The 22,522-nt window shown below is 43.6% G+C and overlaps 1 protein-coding gene across 4 annotated transcripts in view; it reads left to right on the top strand.

The window, feature by feature from the left end:
* The first annotated feature begins 1,578 nt into the window (after positions 1-1,578).
* Positions 1,579-22,522, top strand: part of TRIO (trio Rho guanine nucleotide exchange factor) — a 254,789-nt gene continuing 233,845 nt past the window's right edge. For 2 of the 4 annotated variants that reach the window (XM_074874187.1, XM_074874178.1), the window contains exon 1: positions 1,585-2,605. In XM_074874187.1, the coding sequence (XP_074730288.1) occupies positions 2,491-2,605 (115 nt within the window). In that variant the 5' untranslated portion in view covers positions 1,585-2,490. Of the gene's footprint in view, positions 2,606-22,522 lie in introns of all 4 variants that reach the window. The other 2 variants (XM_074874198.1, XM_074874207.1) reach the window with 2 other exon arrangements.

Genomic DNA, 22,522 nt, shown 5'->3' with positions numbered 1-22,522 from the left:
TAAGGGCCACCTCTGCTTCAGGTGAAGAACCTGAATTGCAACTAGTCGATCTCAATCACTTTCACAGCAGTGAGAGGCTCTTGTAGTGGGGGGTCATGGCTCAGGGCACCCATGTGTTGGAGAAAAACAAAACCAGCATCTCCTGCAATTCAGCGGATGGAGGGGACAGGGGAAGGGACAAACTTTGGTCATCCAGCCTTCAAAATCATTCAAATGCACCTTGTTTTTTTATCACCCACTGACAAATTGTACAGTATGCTGGATGAGCAAGTACGTGGAAACAGGCGGTCAGTATCTTATTTTCAATGGCTGATGAAACAGTCTTCCAAAGCTTTTTCCAGTGTTGCACAGCATGTCAAAGTCTTAATTCAAATTCAGAAAACAATCTTGAGCACTTCTTGCTCTCCAGCCATTGAAAGCTCGAATTATGGAGATTCCAGGAGCCCTGCTTTTCTTTACTCATTATATTAACTCTTTCCATTCACTTATCCCATTTTCTCATGTTCTTATGCAGGTTCTTTTTCTGTGCTGATGTACAATATCCAATTCCTACTCCCAGGTCAACTCACTGCTTGCTAGAGAACAGCAGCAGTTGTCCCAGTGTGTTTTTTGCTAGGTGGATGGTGCTAGGCCAACTAGAAAGGAATTCACGTTGCAGCCACTTCTGACAGTGGGGTGCTAATTTGGAACTCTTTCCTGTGCCCGCTGCCTGAAAGAAAACCATTAAAAAAAAAAAATCTTTTCAGTCAAACTAATCTCTTCTCTGTAAGAGAAATTAGGGCAGGGTTGGTTGCACAATAGCTTTTTCATCAAGCTATACAAGTTCAGATAAATACAAAGCTTGGGAACTTTGTGTATGACTTCCACATCATCTGACTGTAACAGAACCACATTTCTCTTGAAGTTACCTTTGCTTTTAACACTTATCAAAGGTTCAGGAGTCTAATTCCTAAAGCTGTACTTCTGCGTTTCAAGTGTGGTAACAAGCAACGTCTCTGACAAGCATTTGAGATGTGTTCCTCTGCTTTATCACTTTGTGCAACTGCTACATTGCCTACTTTGCCACTCCTTCCTCAACCTTATCTGCACACAATCTTATTCTGGCAGTTTAACACGAGGAGCACGACTGCGCCGGGATGCACCTTAACCAGGCACCCCATTGCATTTCCCATCATGAGCCGTTTGCTTCTTTTACGTTAACTGAACTGCTCCACAGCACAAAATAATTTTGAAGAGTTCCTGTGATCACCGAAGAAAAAATAGCAACAATACAGACAGCAACATAGCAGATCGTTTCGACGCCTTTTAAAGGCCCCTTTCTGAAAAATCTGCGTGCCCCCCGTTTTCCCCCTCCGAGCGGTGAGCGCCCCTCCCTCGCACCCCCGGGGAGGGCGGAGCTCTTCCCGCGCACGGCCCCTCGCCGTGACCGCGCACCGAGCCGCTAGGGAGCCGCCGGCGGGAACGCGCGCCACGCGCCACGCGCCACCCCGCGCGCCCCCGCCCCGGATGGACGGACGGACGGACGGACAGGCGGGATCTTTTAGGCCCCCCCCCAGCTCGACCTCCGCACACCGGCGAGCTGGCGGCTGCGCGGCCCCACAGCAGCTGCGTGCGAGGGCGAAAGTCGGTCGGAAGCGGTTAAAAAAATATAAAATTAAAAAAGATAAAAACAAACCGATCAGCCCCAGGGCAACGGCCGCCGGGCAACTGCCGCCAGGGACCCACGCGCCGCCCCGCCCCGCCCGCCCGGCGGGCTCCCCCGGCGGCCGCGCCCCAGCCAATGGGGAGCGGGCTTGGCGGCAGCGATGACGTCCCGCCCCGCCCCATCCCGACCGGTGCCGGACGCAGCCGGAGACTCCCGAGCTCCCCCCGCTCCGCCGCCCTTGTTCCTCGGGCGGGGACTCGCTTCCTTTCCCGACTCCCCCTTCCCACCCTCCTCCTCCTTCTCCTCCTCCTCCCAGTCAAGATGGAGGACGGCGGTTGCTGCGGCCACCGGCACCACGGCGGCTAGCGCAGCTGCTGCTCCTGCGGCTCGCTCCTCGCTCCCTCAAAAAAAAAAAAAAAAAAAAAAAAAAAAAGAGAAAAGGAAAAAAAAAAAAAAGGCTGGAAACGTTCCTCCTTTCTCCGCCCACCGGCTGCGCGGACTGCTGGCCCTTCCCATGCCGTCGTCGTCGTCGTCGCCCTCCTCCTCCTCCTCCTCCCGCGATTGTCTGCGCTCCGGCTGCCGCCCGCCCGCCCGCCCTGACTCCCTGCATGCACACGCCGCCTCCTAGGTGGCTGCGGGGGGTGGGCGCTCCCGGAGCTGCCATTCCGCACATACCTTCATGTCCCTGCGCTCGCCGTGGCCGCCCGCCGCCGCCCCGCATCGCTCGCCCGCTCCGGCTGCCGCCCTAACGGCCGCTCCCGCCCGGAGGTGAAGCCGGGACCCGCGGAGGGGGCGGTGGGGTGGGCGGTGGGTCTCGCCCGGAGGAGCCGCCACACGCAGCAGCCATGAGCAGCGCCGCTACCGCCACCTCTGCCGCCACCACGGCCGGCAGCGGCGCGGGGGAAGGGGCCGAGGAGGCGGCCAAGGACTCGGCGGACATCGCGGCGTTCTTCCGATCCGGTGAGTGCGGCCCCGTCCCGGGGAGGGGGGGGGGGGGGGGGCTGTCGGAAAGGAAGGGGCAGCAGCGGGACCGTGGCTAGAGGTGGCGGCGAAAGGTGGAGGGAGGGAGGGAGGGAGGGAGGGAGGGAAGCGACGTTCTCCTCCCCGGAGCGGGGCGAGGGCAGCCGGCTTTGTCAGGTGGCCTCGGGGAAAAGGCTCGCCCTCCCCTCGTCGGCGGGGCCGCCTCGGCAGTGCCCGTCCGTGCGGGATGCCGCCGCGCTTCCTCGGGGAGGCGGAGGTACGGGGCCGGCCGGCGCAGGGGCGGCCTGGCCGGGCGGCGGCGGGGCAGAGCGCCGACCCCCCTCGGCCCGTGCCGGGGGGCAGCGGGGCCGCGTCTGCGGCCCAGCAACTTGCGGGCGGGACGCCACCCGTACCGGCAAAAACGAGGCGTGAAAACGGGTGCGGTGGGCGGCCCGGCACGGCCCGGCCGGGGCGGCCGCGGGGGCTGGTGCTGCCCCGAGGCGGTGTCGCCGGTGACAGGTGCGACGCAACCCTCCGATGCCGGCCCGAGAACGGGCGTGTAACAGGGGCCGGGCGGCACCACCTGGCGCCGGGCCGCCCCGGTGCATCCCCGTCCCCTCCGAAAATGTCCCGCCGGGGGCTGCGCGGTGGGACGCGGGCGGAGGAGCGGCCGCGGGTCCGGGCAGCCCTGGGTGTCGGAGGGGCGGGGAGGGGGAGCGGGGGCAGGGGAGCGGCACGCCGCAGGGCTGCGGGGAGCCGGCTGCGCTGGCCGGGCCCCCGGGGAGGCGGGCAGCAGGGCAGCGATGACACCGCTAGAAAAGGCAACGCGCCTCCGGTCGCGTTCCGTCGGTGCCGTGCTGCGGGGTGGCGGCCGAGGGCAGGGGTGGGAGAGGGCAGCATCGATAGCCGGGTGTTCACGGCGGGAAGGGAAAGAAGAAGACAAAAAAAGCGAATCCCACGTTAAGGGGTGTCCCTGCCTCGGCTGAGGCCGGGCGGCAGCGGCTCTCGGGCGCTGCCGGGCTGAGAAGCCGGGCTCGTTGCGGAGGCTCGGGAGGGAAAGCGGGGGGGCGCGGGGGAGCCTGTTGACAGGCTGCCGGGATAAAAAAAAAAATGGAGGCCGCCTTCTCCCTCGGTGTTTACTGTCGGCACGGAACCGGGCGGGGAGGGCGGCTGCCCCCGCCACCGAGACGTTGTGCCCCGGGGAATGACGGAGGGGAGGACAGGGTAGGGCTGCCCGGGCCGCACGAACCGCCGGCGGCGGGGACGGAGCCCTGCCGGCAGCCTGGGCGGCGGCGGCTGAGCCTCCCTCCGGTGCCGGCTGCCCTCCCCCGAGCGGCGGCGGCTCCTCCCCTCCTCCCTGCCGCCCTCCCCCCGCTCCGCGCCGCCGGCGGCCCCGCGCCCCCCGCGGGCACCCCCGGCCATCGCTCCCGGGCGGGGCGGCAGGGCAGGGCTGGGCACTTGCTCCGTTTGGATGCCTAAAAAGGAGCGGCGAGCAAGGAAAATGCCGACTCACCGCTGGAAAGATGAGGGGATTGCCGATTTCGTGTGTAAAAGATAATGAGGGCAGTAGTCATAATAATAAAAGCCGTGTTAATTGGGATTTTAAGGAAAGTCCATGAGGGAAGTGGGAAACGGCGTAATCAGTGCTGCTGGCAGTCGGTGCTTGCTGTTGAATGTGTTTGATTGAATGAGGGTGAAGGAGGAGGTGTGATTTGTAGCAGGCATCCCTGAAGCAGGGTTCAGATCTGTGTTTGCTTGGACAGACGGTCCGAACAGGGGGCTGCCTCCTCTCTGAAGGGCCTGATGCTCCCTCGGCAGCCTGTTTCACATGACGGTAATGAGCATGTAACTCCTTGTTGAGTCAAGGTGCTGGCCTTGGTGGGTTTCGTGGGGGAAGAAGGACGGAGCTTTGTCGTTCTCAGGAAGAAATCTCGTTGAAAGCAAAACGATGGATTACAACAGTAGACTTAGTCTGCCTAGTGTAGTTACAAATGGGTACGTGTGTAATAATCTGGCAGTTTTGGAAGACTCTGCCAGCTGCATTAATAGTCAACTTCCAATAATGTGTAGGTAGAGGGATGACACAGAGTTGATAAGCTTGTAAGTGGTGCAGTGATGACTTCTGATACTGATAACTTCTGGTAACAGGGAAGTTGCACCGAGCTTAGTCTTGCAGCAACCAAAAATCTTAAAGCAATAGGAGGACATGTCAAATGCTTATCGAAAAACTCTTAGAGCATATTTAACAACTGTCATATTTACATGTGGAGGTTATCTGGTTCGGCATGGGCTGTGACATATGCTGAAAAATGTCCTGGCATCTCTCCTGGGTGTTTGGTATTGGGAAGAGCTCTTCAAACTGTACGTGATCCACTCTTCCATAACTAAAGGCTCTATTAAGAGGTCTCGGGTGCTTCTCTTTGTTCGAACAGGAGGCACCATTTTTTTCAGTGAAACACAATGGACACAGCGATCAATGAACAAGCAAAAAACTTCATTTGGTGTATGTGGGAGCAGACAAAATATTTCTCTCTTTACAGTATTTACAATGACAAATGCTTCCTTTTTCCTGTCACTTGCAGAGAATGTCAGCAAAGCTGTAGCTGTTAATTCAAAGATAAAATGAGTAAAAATGTTACAATGTTTTCCAGTTGGAAAATAAAACCCAACAACAACAAAAAAACCTGTATAAACAATCAGTTCTAATCTTAGGTTAGTTAAAGTTAGGTTAACTGCCAGTGGTGTTATTGGCTTTCCTCCTGTCCTTTTGTAAGACTAAGCCTGAAGTAGAATTAAAGTAGCCTAAAGAATGGAGTTTCATTATTTGGAAGATGTTTTGTTAGGATATTGAACAGCAGCTAGGTTCACATCACTTGAAATGTGTACGTTTCCAGTTTTCACTTTGGTTATGTAAATGTAAACTCACTCTGAGTTGTTGTGGAAATAAGTTGCAATTCAAATGTGAAGAAAGTAGCTGAACTGGAAGTGAGGTAATAGTAGGAAAACATAAAGATTGTGTTTCTTGAATTTAAATGAAGAATCTCATCATTGGAATTGGAAGAAATTGAGGCAGCTTACTTTCAGTTATCTATTTGGTATCTAAATCTCGTTATTTGAAGTTGAAAAGACAAGAACACCTTGTTAGATCAGTCATTTGCTTTGTGGCAGTAAAACTGCTAAGAAGCAGAGTTGAGTGCCAAGCAAAGTGAATACATTTTGACGGAGAAAACACAGTGATTGTAGGAAGTGCCTTTCTGTCCTATATGTAAATTGGAGATTAGAGATGACTCTGAACTGATCAAGAGATATGTTTTGAGCTGAAGATGTATAGACGACCATCCCTTCTTCTCTTATTAAAAAGTGCACTGGTGTGACTCGAAAGGACTAAAAATCTCTTAGAATTATGGAAAACCAGACTATCGCTGTATGAAAACCCAGTGGTGCAGAGTGTAAGTGGCTGGGTAGGAGGGTGTTAATACATGTGTTAAGTATACAAGATCTGTTCTGTATGAAAAAGTATTAAGATAAAGCTCTTCAAAATGTATTTAAGTTTCAACTTAAAATCCCCTCTGTGTATTCAGAAGGGCTGAAAATGGCTAACATGAGCAAAGTTGAATTTGAGGGACTGCCATCGAGTCATGGCATACAGGGCGGTAACCATACAGAGGCTTTGTTTGGTGGTTGTTCTTCTGTTGTTGTTGCCTAAATTTTCATCTTTGCAGCTTTGAGTCCTCAGTACTTTAGGAAGGGGACTGTCAACTGACATCTTTAGGATGCAAGAATGAGGGCTGTCTGTTAATTTTAAATCATGCTATTATAACAGTGTCCTCCAAAGAATTTTTGCTAGTTGAAGTTAATGAGTTTTAGTTTTGAGCGTAAAAAACAAAACTTTTTTAATCTTAAGTGAAAGATTGATCGTACGTTTTGTAATTAAACTTAGCTTTCTGGGATGATGGAGAAATCTGCGAATACCAAAGGATGCAGAGAGAAAGGCTAGTAAGCACTTGAGTCAACTCCTGACTAGACAGTATAGCAAGTGCCTTTATAAATGGCTCTGATAAGTCTTAGTGGGAAAAAAAACCCCAAGTTGTCAACTGATAACTCTTCACAGTTGTGTGATGAAAGTGGATGTAGTTATTTACTGTAAGATACATTTATTATGAGTGGCTTCTGCAAACTGCGCAGTAGTTTCATTCAGGTACAGACAGACTGAGTTTTCAAAGCCATTGAGGAGGTTCGTGTTGTCACCGCCTGTTTATGAGAACACTTGCCACATTTCCAGAAAGAGCACAATTTACATACTGAGCAAGGGGCAGGGACCTTTTGGAGAGACAGAAATGTTTGAAAAACAAAGGAAGAACAAGAGGTCCTGGAAGTCTTGTCACTAGGGTGAATAACTACCCAAGCTTTGGCAAGTCAAATCCTAATATAACTGTTAATCGTACTTCATCACTTGACCTCGGAAAACAAAAAGGTGGAGGACTTTCCATCTAAAAATTAATCTGTGCAGGTGGCAGCAGTCCTTTCTCAGGAGTAGTAAATCTGTAAGATGAACGTGTGTCTGGAGGAGAAAGGTGTCCTGAGTAGAGTTCAGTGTGCCACCTCTCCCGAGTGAAGTCAGAGATCAGGCTGATAGCCAGAATAGCTTTGACTAGCACCTGGTTCTAACATTGTATACTTACTTTCTCCTGCTTGTGTATGTGCTTTGTAATATAAGCTTAATGATTAGAGAGTTTAAAACTTTCTTTTGAGATATATGTAGGTACCAAAACGTCCATGTGAGTATTTTAGGAAAACGGGATGCTGAAATCTATTGTGATTATGGACATGTAGTTGAAGATTTCTGCAAGGACGAGTGACTTAAGACTTGGATCAGTCTAGGTTCAACCAAGTCTGCCTGTAGCAGCCTAGGCTGATAATTGCTCGAGTAGCTGAGACCATATAGTATCATGAAAAAACAATGTTTTTTTCTCTTAAATAATGATCGTGTGCTTTGCCTAGTATTCATGAATGTCACTTAACAAATAATACAGTAAGGATGAAAATCAAAATATTTATTCAGAAATTTGTTACTTCAAGTTTACTGGGAGGACCTATGCTGATCATATTGTTTCATATACTGTTGCCTTGCTTGCTTTAAATTAGTGTCCTCTGTGATAGTGGCTGGGAAGGTTGACCGCCTGTAGTAGACAACATTAAAAATGATACTGTAGTAGCGAAAGTCTCCTAGGAAGAGGGAAAGAAAAGAGAGGGAAAGGGGAAAGATTACATGGAAAAGACAAAGCAAGCATACTATTAAAAGACAGCAATTTTTTTCATGAAGACTACTAAAAAAAAACCACACACTAGCATTTAGATCATGGGCAAAACAGCTTTCATATTGGGCATCAAATGTGAAAAAAGAGCCCAGTTTTCAGCTTAAATCCATGAAGCATAACACGCAATATATAAAGTTAAGATAGTGCCTTTCTAAGAAGGTTCATCCATCTCTTGCTGATGTGTGATAGCTAACTTACAGAGAAGGTAAGTCAGCTGTGGTTGTGTGGCTTACTTGGCGTGGCAGTTGGAGTAGCCACAGAGTAGTGACAAATGTCTAACAAAAATAATCTAAGCCAAAAGTGAAGTGTTGGCAGGCAGCACTGGTGGTACCTCACAAGATATCTCCATGCTGTCCTCGGCAAGTATTGATTCTTGGCCCTGTGACTGTCAGGAGCTGTGGTGTATTTGGGAGTTTTAAGAAGTGGTGAGCATGCAGAGAACGTGAAGTATGGAACAGGTTGGCTGTTCTTTCACACATCTTAGAGCGAGAACAGCATTGTATTAAAAAAAATAAGCAAAATAAAAAATCTCTTCGTTCTTGAACTCCTTTGAGTTGAGTGAAAAGGTTGCAGCAGTATTGCTGTCATCAGTACTGGTTGACCTGGGCTGAAAAAGAAGTGGGTCCTCTTGTGAAGTTTTGAATCGAGTTCCAGCAGCATCCATTTTAATAAGATGGTTAAAAGGGGTGGGGGGGGAAATGATGTTTTGAAAAACACCAGAGAGAAATGTCACAACTTGATAGTTGCTGATGTACAGTATGCAAAACAAAAATAACTACAGAAACAATGAAGTTACAATGGAGAAGTTACTCTGGGAATAGTATTGTTGGATTGAAGTTTCTTGGAACAATGAAGACAAGGACAGAGCGCTTCAGTGTGAGATGCAGCAGCTGCTGTGCAACTTGGCTTAGTGTGGAACAGCCAACTTCTCTGGGGATAGCGAAGGATAGCGAAAGTTAGATGTTAGGGTGTGTTTGAAAGAGTTGGAGGCAGAAGTCATGAATATTTCTAAGAGGGGACAGAGAATTACTTGAAACATCTGTGGTAGCTGACAGTTGAAAAACTAAATGCACGTTTGGAGTGGAAGGTAAATGAGAGTTAGAGAAAAGCCAGGCCCGCTCTTGAGAGGAGTTCGTTTGAGCTGGCATGAAGTGCTGATGTGCTCAGAAAGGATCTGACAGAAGTAGGAAGAGATTTGGTGCAGCTGAGGCTTTCATTAATTGTGGAGCTTGGTCTCTGTGTAGACAAGATGGATAGTAAATGTTTCTTAAAGAAGTGGTTTCTCTCCCGTTAAATGTGTCCCACAGCAACATAGCAGAAACAGGTATGAAATTTCAACCTAAAGTATCATGAGGCTTCCAAAAGCTTTTCCATGTAAAATGACCATCTAGGTAAATAAAATCCAAATAAAGGCTGGAAAGACTTTCTCTACCCCAATATAAAGAGAAAATGTTCATGTTGTTCTACTCTTTTTTTAATTAAAAAAAAAATTCTAGTGTCAACAAATGGGCCTATTTAGATGCAGACTAGATTAGGTCAGTTTATTAATAGGGTGAAACTGCATTGTGATTTTTGTCTGCAGCTTGAAGAAGGAGGTGAGATCACTGAAATAGCTGTTTGTGGTCAGCAAAAGTGGTAAAATAGGAAAGACACATTGAAACTTTGGACATGCACTGTTAGTTGAGGGTTATTCTCCTGAAAGTGGATGATGATTATAATGAGAACAAAGGAAGCTAATTTTTCTGCCTGATGTTGGTGAGAACCAAGTCTAATCTTAAAAAAAAAAAAAAAAGCTACTGGGTAAAATAAAAAAACATTGGGGGGCATAGCAGGCTCTTTTAAGTCTAATGACTAAAATAGTTGCATCTACTTCGTTGTTCTCATAAAGAAATTTGCTTGATTTGGGGAAGGATCTTTGTTTAACTTAACATTTTCTTGGTGCAGCGAAATCAGAAAGTAGACTCCTGGTGAAGTAATACTGATGATCTGCAAAGCTGAGTCATATTCCTTCAGGAAGGATACTGCTGTTTTGAGAAAACAGATCACTTACCCAGTAGTGAGGAGGAGGAATTGAAATGACAAGGAAGAACTCAAGTGCTTTTAGCAGTAGACACTACAGTACATTAAAGCATCCGATCTTCAGCCTCTGGAGTAGGTTGTTATATTGATATACAAAGAGGAGGGTCATAAATGAGTTGTGTCCACAAAGTTTCACCAAACAGTCTGAGTGTCAGGACTCAGCTTTAAAGATGCAAAGCCCTTTCCAAGTGGCTTCTCTGCCAGCTAGCTGCTCTAACTCATCTGAAACTGGAGCTGTTGATCTCAGCCTTTTGTGGTTGCACAGAGGAGGAGGAGATAGCATATGGTCTTTGTGCATTTGTTTAAAAAATAGGGTTGTTGTCCAAAGTTGTGGAGTGGAGTCTTCTCAAATAATGTAGTCAAATTTGTTTCATCTCCTGTGTCACTGTTACTGCTGTGTGTAAGTGTCCGGTTAATAAAAACCACTGTAAATATGTAACAGGTTTTCCTACTAAGCAGTGCTGAGCTGTGTATCTTGCTGGTACTTTGAATGTGATGTTTTGTAACCTGGACCTTACAGAAGAACTGAAATCAGTATTACTGTTTTGTAATTAGGATGTGTTTTTTCTTAAGAGGAAAGAGGAGTCTTTACAGAGAGATGAGAAAATTCCTTAAGTTTTTCGTCTCCCAGGGCCCAAGATAATAAGGAAGCAAGATGTAAATGATAGGAAGAAAAGCGTAGGTTTCCAGCACTCAAAATATGCCAGTAGTTTGCTTTGTTTGATATGTTTTATAGTATAGTAATTCAACAGAGTGTTCAGATAATTCCTACAAATCTGTGTAAGAGTCAGATCAATGTTACCGGATTGTGTAACAGAGTCAGAACATGAGGCTGAGATTCAGAAAGGTTTGTTTTACCAGTGTGCATGGGGATATATGTGTGCATTTATATACTGTCAAACTAAATATTCCATGTAGCTTAGAAAACTCAGTTTGCGTGATGAATCTTTTTAACAAAAAGTTGGAGAAAGCATTCGGGGCTATTGTGAGTAATCCCGATGCATTCTAGTTGTCAGTGAAACTACCCAGAGCATGATTACTCATGTTTTCTTGTAGTTTTCGTGCACGTATGAGCAGTAATACTTATTCGTGAGGTGTCTGCAGGCTGTAAACAACTAGTAGTGATTTTTGTGGTTAGCTTCATACATAACTATTTAGCAATTAGAGGCTGGGGGTCTGGGGTCATAGTGAAGTGAGATTTCCAAAGTGCTAAAAATGAACAGGGAAATATACTGTAGGCAGTAGGGCTTACAAGGACATGTTAAATATCCACTTGTTTTTCTGTAGTCCGTAGCTCACTTCTTGCATAAAATAGTGAATTAAAATCCCAACCCTTTAGATTTTTATACTGAATTCCTGCATTTTTGTGCATCAATAATACCTGCAGCCTTATGAGATACTTTGTCAAGGCATTTGGTCAAAGGCTTTTCACTAAGCTTTGTGATAGTCATGTAGCTGGTGTCAAACAATGAGAAATGTTATTGCTGAGATTTCTTGAAAAAAGAAAAGTCTTGAACGTTGAAGTCTTGGGGACTGCTTGTTTTCAGAGCCCAAGCAGATGTTAAATGTTGGGATGAGATGAGGTGATGTTTCTTAAAACTTGGCCCGGATAATAAAAGGGAGGATAGAACAAGAACAGCAGGAGAATACATAAAGAACATCCCAAGAAGCGAGTCAGAAGAAATGGAGTGTTTAAATAATAAGTATTACTTGGCTAACCTCTTATGCTACACAATGGACTTTGCTGTCCCTCTTGTGTAGACTTGGGTGTACACTAGTGGATATAATTTTCTACTAGCATTAAGGTAGTAAGTCCTTCACTTTCCAAATATTTATTATGCCACTAACTTTTGGACATGTTGGGTTATGCAGAATTGAGTGCAACGATGGTATCATTTTCTGAGATCATAAAAATGCTCCACCCTCTTCTAAAAAATTTGGGCTAAGGTTGAAATGTGTTGGTCTTTCGTAATTCTTCTGGAATTAGAGGAATAGATATCTGAAGCTGAAGGCACAGAAAAAAAGGTAGAAAGCCGTCAGCAAATAAAGGTGAATTGAAATAGAAGTTGACTGGATTGTGCTATTCTGTGCAAAAGCTGATAGTATGTAGTGCGGTGAAGATCAGACTTAAGAAGATGTCAAACTCCACCTTTAGAGGCCTCCTGTCTGTTACTATAGGGAAATAAAATAGGGTATGAGTTCTCTGTTAAAGAAACTGAATAGCCATGACTTTGTTTTTTTAAAAAATAAAGCTTTAATCTCTAAGCTTTTATCCCTGTCTTCGTTTATCTATTTGATTTATTTATGTTAGTTAGGAAGTCCATTTTGGTTGCATATTGCACATCAGGTTGGTCCTAAAAAAATGGAAATGGGCCAATTACAGCAGTAGCTTATGCTCTTGCTTTGCCCAGCTTAAAGTCACACTTTGTGTGCCTCAAGTACTTGTTTTCTGCAGTTAAGGATAGTTGTTAGACTTGAACTTGCCATGGCTTGCAGAGTTCAAAGACTAAATCATGCTGTGCATTGCTTAACTGACAGAGGATTGATTATGTGAGCCAGGCTTCTGTAAGGACAACAAAGGCAAGCCAAACTAAAATTTGTTAGGACAGTGGCACCTTTTCAGATGGAAAGATGAGGTCAGCCATAATGGCTTATCTAGTAACTTGTTGACTGGCTTGTTAATGCTTTATATTAAATAAATAAATAACAATTAAGAGACCAGCTTCTCCAAATGTAGTGGGAGGAAATCAAGGACACTCACTTGACTGAATTTCTTGGATTGGTAGCTGAGCAGAAGGTTAGAAAGGTGTACTTCATTTCTGGTCCCATTATGGGAAAATTCTACTGTTTGTCTATTGAATTATCAAGGCAGCAGAGCCAGGTCAAGTCTGCTTATAAGAAAGTGATAAAATCTGGTTTGGCTAGTGGTGATCCTTGCAGAGGACCGCCATGACATGCTGTTACCTGTCAGTGCAGAAAGAGCAATATATGTTGTAGTACAGTGTGAGGATTAAAGTCAAATTTACCTAGCCTTAGCTCAGAGTAAGGGTACAACTCAGCCAACAATAACCACTTGTGTGTGTTTTTTTTTTTTTAAAGCTTGGAATCAGTTGCATCCTTCCCTAGCCAAAGGGAAACATTTGAGAAGCTGTGACGCATTTACACAGATGAAGGAAGGAAATGTCCAAAAGAGTAAAAAGCTAAAAATAGATCCGTTTACTGAGTTGAACTCTGGGTGGGAATTGAAGAACTAAATATAAATCTAAATTTGAACCTTTGTGATTTACATAACTGAGTAGTGTAACCCTTTCTGGGTTTTTTTTGCGTTAAACATTATAGTGGACAACTTCAGGTGAAGACTTGTGTCAGGCCTTGAGAGGTCGCTTTCTGGTGCCTTAAATAGGCAGCACTGAGAAGTCTGACCATCTCTTGGTGATTGTTGTTGTAGCACAGTTTAACTCCCTGGAAAAGTGGATTGTGGGTTGGGGTGTTTTGTTTTGTTTGTTTTGAAGAACTTCTCTGTGGAAATGGTTTCTGCTGACTCTACTGAACAAAAGTTTTAAGCTATAAAAACCAGTATCTGTGAGGTTAAAAAAAGAGAAGTAACTTTTTTCCCCAGCTGCTTCAAAAAGTAAATTTGTCTCTGACATGTATGTAAAAAGCCGTGATAACCTGAACATTTAAGAATTGATGTTTGGTTGTCCGAAAAGGTTTGCCTTCTGCCCTGCCACAAACCCCAGTTTGGAAGCTATCAGCTTTCCTTTGCGGTAAAGGAAAAATAAGCTTGTCGGAGTGTTTAAAAGTTGTGTAATGGAAGAGAACATTGGAAAAACTCTTCATACATAAGAGTGTTCTAGATTACTGTCCTTAGATGACAATGGTAGTGCCATGAAAATCAAGATAAGCAAATTTTCTTTCTTTCTCCCTGGAGCAACACTGTACATTTTTGGGGGAGGTGGGGGCAACCCACACAATACTGCTAACTGAAAACTGGCCTTTTCCAGTCCAGTAAAACAGGCCAGCACAAGTGAATCCCCGTGGTTTAGTGTTTGCCAGCTGCCAGCGAAGAGCAGATCTTTCATGATGCTATACCTACTTCTAAGCTTTGCATTGGAGAGGTGAAATACATATAGTTAATGCTTTGACTTTGTCAGAAAAACAAGTGTTACTATTAAAATACATGTATTTACAAATATAGTCAATGCAATAGGAAATTATGGGTAAAAATAGTAGCATTGATTAGATTAACTTCAAGCAATAACTGTCTTCCCCTCTGCCCCCCCAAGATGGGAGGGTTAGTTTTTATATTTAATACCTTCCCTTTTCTTACTATATTGCCTGCTGTAGAATGTTTGCTTGGCAGATGTATAAATAGTTGTGCTCTTGTTTGCTTTTTGTTTTTGTTTGGTTTTCCAGAGGAGCCTGAGAACGTTTTTGCAAGGTTGTTTTGAACAAATCTGGTGTCTTTGATTACTAAAATAGTATTTGTTCCAAGCAGCAATTTATCTGTTAAAGTGATGAACAGTTTGTAGCGAAATGACCTGACTAGCTGCAGTCATGGATATATAACAATATGCTAATTTAAAGTCTGCATTTTTGGAATATATTGTTATATAGCAAAGTGTGAGAACTACTGTTTTTAAAAATCTCATTTTTCTAGAGTATGCTTTTGGAGTGGATTTGTCGGTGTTGCTGTCCCCACTGTGTTAACCTACTGTTAGAAAGTTAAAGCTGTGAAAACCTTTTGAAAGACCAATGGATTAGCTAGGCAGCTATTTAATCTGTGATGTTTCTGCTTGTAGGCAAGTTCATGACATAGAATCTGAGCAGGATGTGACTTGCAGTTCATGTCCACTGAGGCAACGAGAGTGGGTTCAAAGAGCAAGAAGGTGCTGCTTTCCATAATTCTGTAGATGGCCTCTAGGCAGTGAAAAGGAAGTGGCAGAGCCCTGCATTTGAATGTGGGAAGGTAAGGATGAATATACCTTGATACTAAGGCAGAGCACTTAATGGGCAGCCTTTAAGTTGTGTGGGCTGACTGCTTGGTTCCCTTCTGTGCATATGCTGCAGCTTTTATAAATGTTGATATAGCAGAGAATAAGAGGAAGGTTTTTTGTGGTCTTGAGCAGCCAAGACAGTATTCTAGGCTTTAATTTGTTTTTGTGGAGTGTTTTCAGTACTTGGGGTAGGAATCTGACTCCCACTTGCCTCCTTTGCTAATACTTTGTGTTCTGGCTTCTGTTCTGCTACAAAGCTTTAGAGGTGGGGTGCAAAACTGGCTGGTTTTGGTTCTAGTTTAATGAGACTTGCCTAACCACAGGAGAGGTGACTGTTAGAGGTGGGATAGCTATCTTTTTTCCAGAGTGGCTTTTCACTGTTTCAATTGTGGTCCTCACTTGTGTGATCCCTTCTTTTGTTCCTTTTCCTCAGTAAAAGACAGAGGTCCAAGAGACAATAAGCTCAATCACTAGGCATCAGTGTTCATCTCTGCAGGAGGTCTATTATGTGTACAGAGATAAGTAGGGGGTCCTATGGAAAAGCACTGCATAGTTTTGAGTGTTACAGCATGTGTGCTACACTGACAAATAGGGGTTGCACAGGCAGCCTTAATGCTGCATTACCTAGTTTTTGAGTGCTTTTTGTGGCATCTTCAATCAAGCCTGGTCCTAGCTCAATTAAGTCGTTCTTTAGCATTTATGTAAAGTTTTCATTAAATGCCTTAGTGAATGACAGTAGATGACATTGGTTTTACCAGACTGCACTGTATTACTGTGTTACATCAGAGTTATTTTGGGAGTAGAAATGCATTAATTTGCTATATAGTATCAAGCAAGGTGGATGTGCAAGCTGCTTTATTACATAGACATATTGAGGAAAGCACCTCTTCAAACACAAATTAAGTACTTGGAGACTTTTTTTTTTTTTGGACAAACAACCTGAGTACACTCCACTGTTAAATTTCTTAGGGTTTGATTTGTGTCACTTGAGCATCATGTTAGTTCTGCCATGCTAGTAAAAACTAAATGAAGCAAGATATAAAAATTGTCAAATATTAAGGAGGAAAAAGGAACCAAATGCTAAGTTATCTTTTCATAAGCTTAGATATAATTAGGATCTAAAAGACAAAGTGTGTTCAGGTGAGGGAAGCTTTCCACAGCATAATAGGCTAAGTTTCACTTGCAAAACCCCCATAGAAGAGTAGATGACACTGAAAGACTTAATTCAAAATATGTATTGATAAGTGACTGAAGTTACTAGACTATTTTTTTTTTGCCAGCTATGTGGTGTGTATTAAGCACTCAAGTGGTAAAATTACTGCTTTAATAACAAGCTTTCTGAACTGAGCTGTCATGTAACCTCTGAGGAAGGACCCAAATGGAGATGAAGGGGTGCCTCTCCTCACGATAGGAAAGAATTACGTTGCTATGTAAAAGTCACATTCCTCCTGTTTTGTGGAATAGAATTTGGCTGAATATGTGAAACAACTGTTTCTGTAGTAAGCTACATCTCCAGTGAAATGGATTCCTTATTGAAAGGTGGCTGGGAAGATAGCTAATTATCAGAGACAAAATAACCCTGTATCTCCACAGTGGAGTTGCATGTCAAAGGTGACAGACATCTGGAAATGTTAAGAGTTATATTTAAAACTTCAGTATTTATTGGTTTCCAAGTCCTCTTGTTGGAGATATGCTGTGTGCTGTTCAAAAGCTAAGAGAACCAAAGGGCAGTATTACCATCCCCATTAAAACCAAGAATGAATTAATTCTATTTAAGTGGCACATTTCTCATCCAAGCATCCATTCCTTTTGAAAATTTGAGGATAAGGCCAGGATCCGAGTCAAAATTTGTGTTTCAGTTGTGCTGTTGATATCATGGGGAAAGGTAGGGAGAAGTGAGCAAAACAGTTGCTTGTGCTGGGGACCAGTTGAACAATTTCTAACCAGTGAGGCAGAACTTTGGTGCAAATTGTTGAACATGTGGTAGTTGAAGTAGAGCTCTGGAGAATAAGCTCTGCTGTCCTTATCTTGGTTCTGGTCAAATATGTATGTTTGGTGCTGATATAAGACATAGCCTTTGAGAAAGCAGCCATACTTGTCCTAGGGGCAGGCAAGAGCATATCTAAGATGATGAAGGATGGAAGAGGAAATCGAGGAAGGAGAAGATAACTGACAGAATTCAGGTGAGGGTCAGTTTGCTTATTGAAATACTGGAAATTGACACGCTACCTATCTACTGTAAAAGCTGCTTTCTCTTTTGTGGTTAAGGTCTTACAGTAATACTGAAACAGAACTAACATTTCACAGGCACATTAATAGATGTGAAGGAGCCTGAGTTTTCACAGGCCATTTGACAGAAAATGTCCTGTTTCCCTGAAGCAACTACAGATTTCAAGGCCAAAAGGTTTTCTTGTTTTAAAGCAGAGCATGAGAAAGACAAGCCTAGGCAGAAGAATGGGAGGGAGGTAATGGGTATCTGATAGAGTACTTGGGATTGCAAGTGCAGTGAGGTTGTGGAGAGAACTGACCCTTGAAAGGAACAGAGAGGTAGGTTGCCTTTTTATGTACCTTGCTGCTCAGATATTTGCTTTACAGGGATAATGTGCTCAAATTGGAGAGACAAGGTGTTAATAGGCCCTGCCCTAGATAGGTCTAATGTTTCTTTATTCCCTGAAGAGAAGAGCAAGAAACAGGAAAGGGACTTGCATAGAATTCCTTAATTTTGTACTGCAAAGTATGATCTTGATGGCATAACTCAAGAAAAAGTTACTCTTAACCTGTTTTTACCTTAAAATTACCTTCTTCCATACCACTCTTCTTCAAATTCCTGCCACTCACAGTAGAAATACATAATTTAGGTTTCTGTGGAAAGAGAAGCTCAGTTGTTCCAGGAGGTCACTGATACAGTCTTAGCTCCACAAGGACCCCAGCACATAAACAGGTTTGTGGTTAGTCCTCTGATCTGGCAGAAATACTGCAGAGGATATGTGTAAGAGCCTGTACTGATCTCAAGAGATTTGTTGAACTTTATCTCTAGGTAATCATCTTGTTGTGTTCAGATGAGATTACTAATCACGTCTTTTAATTAGAGAAATGTCATAGCTGTAGGAAAATAAAACTATTTGGAAATGTTGGTGGTTATTTTGCTGATAGTCTCCTCCACTTAAGGAGGCTGATCAAAACCTCCTGCATCAGCAAATGTATGCTCTTGAATAAAAAGGAACCGTGACTGATTTCAGGCTGACTTCTTCCCAGGGGCTTTTTCTTCTTTGTGGTCAAAAGTTGTTCTTTGTGAGGTAGTGAGAGATCTGAAGCATAAATTGTCTTGTATTGAACCTATAAAGAGGCAGCTAAATCACCCTCAATTTGATTGTTGCCTACTAGTAAAGTATGTTGAAGGAAAAGCTAATGTAAAGATAGGTTTCCAAAAAGGGCAGTTCATATAGCTGAGAAACTGAAGCGGAGTTAAGAAAAAAGAGCTAACTTGAGTTTACTTCTTGGGCTAACAGTAATTTCAAAGTTAACGTATTCTGAGATGTTGCTTTGACAGCAATCTTGGCTCTAATCCTGCAGTATGCAATTAGAATTGTCATTCTCTGTGATATTTAAAATGCTTATAACTGGCTTCAGTTTAGCACAGAAAGTGAGTGTGGTTGAGTTATTTTTTTCAAATAACATCTACTTCAGTAGTTGCTATCTGTGCAGTTTATCTTGTGTTAACAGCATTCAAGTGTCTAAAATTAGGAATAAATTGCCATAAGAAACAAACAAACCACGACCCATACATTTTGCTCGCTGCCTTTAATTTAACCATGGTGTTACTGTTGGGTGACACCTGCTTTTGTGCCTTATTTGGTCAGAGTTCTGAGTCCATTGAAAGTATTTTGGTCCATGTCTTAAAATAAAAATCAGTACTGTGACATTTCAAGCTGGTAGAAGAAATTGTCAGTTTGCCAAATGTATGAAATTACTAATTGGCTGATAGCTTGAAAATGGTTCTTAATTAAAAAATGTAAGTTTTACAAAGATAGATATGTATTAGTGAGGTAATTTTATATTTTCCTTTAAAATTGGTCTTGCAAAGGGAGGCTCTTTGATGGCATCCTATAAAGGTAGGAGTGGAAAAAATGGTCAGTGTAATGGAAGGACAGATAGAAAGAAGCTTGTGTTTATGTACAGCTGGAAAAACTAGACCTAAAAATGCTGTAACAGAGGAGCCATGCTGATAAGAAGTAACAAAAGTATGAGGGTAGTAATTAATAGCAAACATAATGCGTAGTTTTAAACAGGATCACAGAAGTCCTTAAGAGCCTAGCTTAAATACAAAATGTGAAAATAAATACTGTTGCGTGCCTTGTGCTGCCAGTGGTGGTTCTCCCTGTGAACATGTTCTGGTCTGACTTTTAAGTTGTAGTTGTTTCTAAGGCTAGAAATGGCTAATCAAGTTTTGCTGAGGCTTGCTGTTTGATAATACTGCACTTTTTCTGTCTCTCTGGATATCTGTGATTGTTTGCCTATTTCCCTACTTCCTAGAGCTAATGTAGTGATAGAACAAGGGCTAATGGCTTTAAACTGAAAGGGGGTAGATTTAGATTAGATATCGGGAAGAAATTCTTCACTATGAGGGTGGTGAGACACTGGAACAGGTTGCCCAGAGAAGTTGTGGCTGCCCCCTCCCTGGAAGTGTTCAAGGCCAGGTTGGATTTGCGCAACTTGCAGGCTTTGAGCAACTTGATCAAATGGAAGGTGTCCCTGCCCATGGCAGGGGGGTTGGAACTAGATGATGTAGAAGGTCCCTTCCAGCCAAAAACATTCTATGATTCTATGAAAGTTTTTCCTTAAGCAGCAGCTGTATGCCAGACTTTGCTGTGCTTAGTACAGGGAACCTGTGGTCTGACTGGTTCCTGTGTGTTGAAGAGTTGAATGTAGGCTACACAACTTGAATTCCTGAGGAGAAAGAGGTCGTACGTGTGTTCTTTAAAACATTTTTAGTTATACAGCTCTGCCTTTCCCTTAAGCTTTCAGAGACATATCTGAATATAGCCTCAATTAAATTCCTGTCCTTTAATGAAGTCCTTTGCTTAATGTGTAGCTGATATACTTGGAACATGAGGGCATCAGTCAGGATCCAAAATTAATTGCCACTTGGGACTGATAGTGCCACGTGGGCATTGGAAAGAACATTTTCTCTTTCAAAAGCCTTCTGAAATGGTCAGCTTTAAAAATGAGGCTCATCCTTATTATTTTAAAGTATTGTGACTATTGGATCTTGCTTCTCATTTTCACTTTGTAACAACAAAGGCAAATAATGATTTTGTCTGTTGAAGATGGCACAAGTTGAAAGAGGAGAGCCATAACTTCCTTACTTGCTGCCTTCTTGAGTTCTCTCTCCCCTCCACCAGCTCCCAAATACAGGAGGAAAAAGGCTAAAGCTGGCACAAAGGGAAGAGGGCATCTCGTTCCAAAACCAGTGACTAATGCGTCAGGCTGTGGTAGAACAATATTGTTTTAATGTGGCTAAGGCCCTGTTCTTTCCTTTGTATTGAATTCCTTCCTGTTTAAGAACATTGTCTTTAAAATACACTTATATCAGCTTGAATGGTAGGAACTTTCCTTATTGCTGTAGTATCAGTATTAATCGGTTGGTGCAGCTGTTTCAAGTTGCAAAAAAAAAAAAAAGTGTTAACCAGGCATTGGCTGTGAGATATCAAGTCTATTTGTTAGCAGAGCTGTTAAAGCATACTAGATGCATGTGGAATTCAAAGAAGCTGAAGCTCAACTTGGCTTTGGGAGCTTGACAGGGAAGGAAGATCCAACAATCAGGCAAAACTGTGCTGGAGGACATTGACATACAGCTGTCAGTTAAGTAGCCCAGATGAATGTCAAGTAAGTAACTGACGGGTGTTAAGGAACTGGGTGGCAGCTTTCGTGGTCCCTCATATTGTATGGGTTAATACAGAAGATCAGGCTCTTTTTGCTCGATTTAAGGAAACACCTAATTTTTAGTAATGCTTGCGCTAATATCCAGGCATTTCTGTGACTTGAACTTCAGAAGTAAATTGGAGGTTGTTACTCTACATGTTCTTTCTGACTAATTTTTGTGACTTGTATTGGACTAGTTGTGGGCAAGCAGGGAAGGGAGAGCGCTGTGTTTTTCCAATAATTGTATAATTAAATTCATTGATGGTAGGCCAAGAATACTGATCACAAGGGTTGGTGCTGAATCAGAAGGAATACTTTAAATGACGCTCTGTTGAACAGAGACATAATTGCCCTCTCTTTCCCCTTCTTGGCTTATTGGATGGCTGAATTGCTCATTTCATACGTGACTTTGAGTGTGACTGGAGCTGTGAATCAGTGTTTGTTGGAGTTCTGCATCTGGCTTATGTTCTGACTTCCCTTTTATGAGTTGGAGAGGCTGTCTCTGTTATTACTAACTATGTAGTGAAAATCCTCTTAAACTCTCCTTGTTATGAGTGGGTGAAAATGTTTGGCAAACACATGAATCAATAATTGCTTATTTGCCTCACTGCTGCTTTTCAAAAGCTTCACTGTCCTTTTCTGTGTTTGCACAGATAATCGATGTCTGTCCCCAAATTATAATTAACAGGGATAGATAACTTTGGGGCCTTCCTTTACAAAGTCACCCGGCAACTGCACCTCTCTGAAACTCCTCTTGCTTATTCCATTTCTGACCTTTTGTCAGCAGCAGCAAGGCTTGCATCGAACTTGCAATAGCTTATATGCAGTTAGAAAAAATTGATGATTATTTTAGTTAAAGGTATTCACTGGTTTACCACTCTGCTGAAATGCCTGGAGCTCTGTGCATGAAAGAAAGAATAAGTAAACTGAATGAAGGCTATTACAAGGGAGATAAACACTTGTCTCAGTATGAGGAAAAGCACTGCATGTAACTTGACCTGGTAAGTTTTCATAAAGAAGAGACTGGCTTTTTAATGGCCTTGTCTAACATGTCCATTTTGTTCTGCTGTTGCTGGCTGAAATTGAAAATTAAAATGAGGGAAAAATACCTTCATGATTACAGTTTTCCCTTGGGAACTATTTCAATTGTGGCTTTCTCATAAGAGAGATTGTGGCTTCCTTTCTATTTGTGGCATGAAAATTCAGATTTGTGTAGCCTGTTTCTAAAGTTAAGAACATTCTAGATGCCAGTCTTGGAAGATACAAACAACTTCCAGGTGCCTGCAATTTGAGGAAGTCCCTAGCTGAATCAGATTGCCATCTTGGTGTGACCTTTGCCAAAAATAACTGCAGTAGTACATGCACAAACTGTATATGCAATACACTAAGGAGAAGACAGAGCAATCTATCTTAATGTACAAGATTTGTTTGCTTTTTTAGATTTGCATTTCTGTAGTGGAAAGGCAAGCTTTCAAAACTGTCTGCTTTACTCTGTTTGCTATTCAGGTCAGTGGCATCTTACTCCACTGGAGGACTGCAAGACAGACAGTGTTTCCAAATCAGTGGGGCTCACTGTCATGGGGAGACTTGCTTTGTTCTAG

This window comes from Strix uralensis, chromosome 1 (assembly GCF_047716275.1).
Source record: "Strix uralensis isolate ZFMK-TIS-50842 chromosome 1, bStrUra1, whole genome shotgun sequence".
Lineage (NCBI taxonomy): Eukaryota > Metazoa > Chordata > Aves > Strigiformes > Strigidae > Strix > Strix uralensis.
Note: the sequence above shows the minus strand (reverse complement) of the source record. Positions and strands in the feature narration are given on the sequence as shown.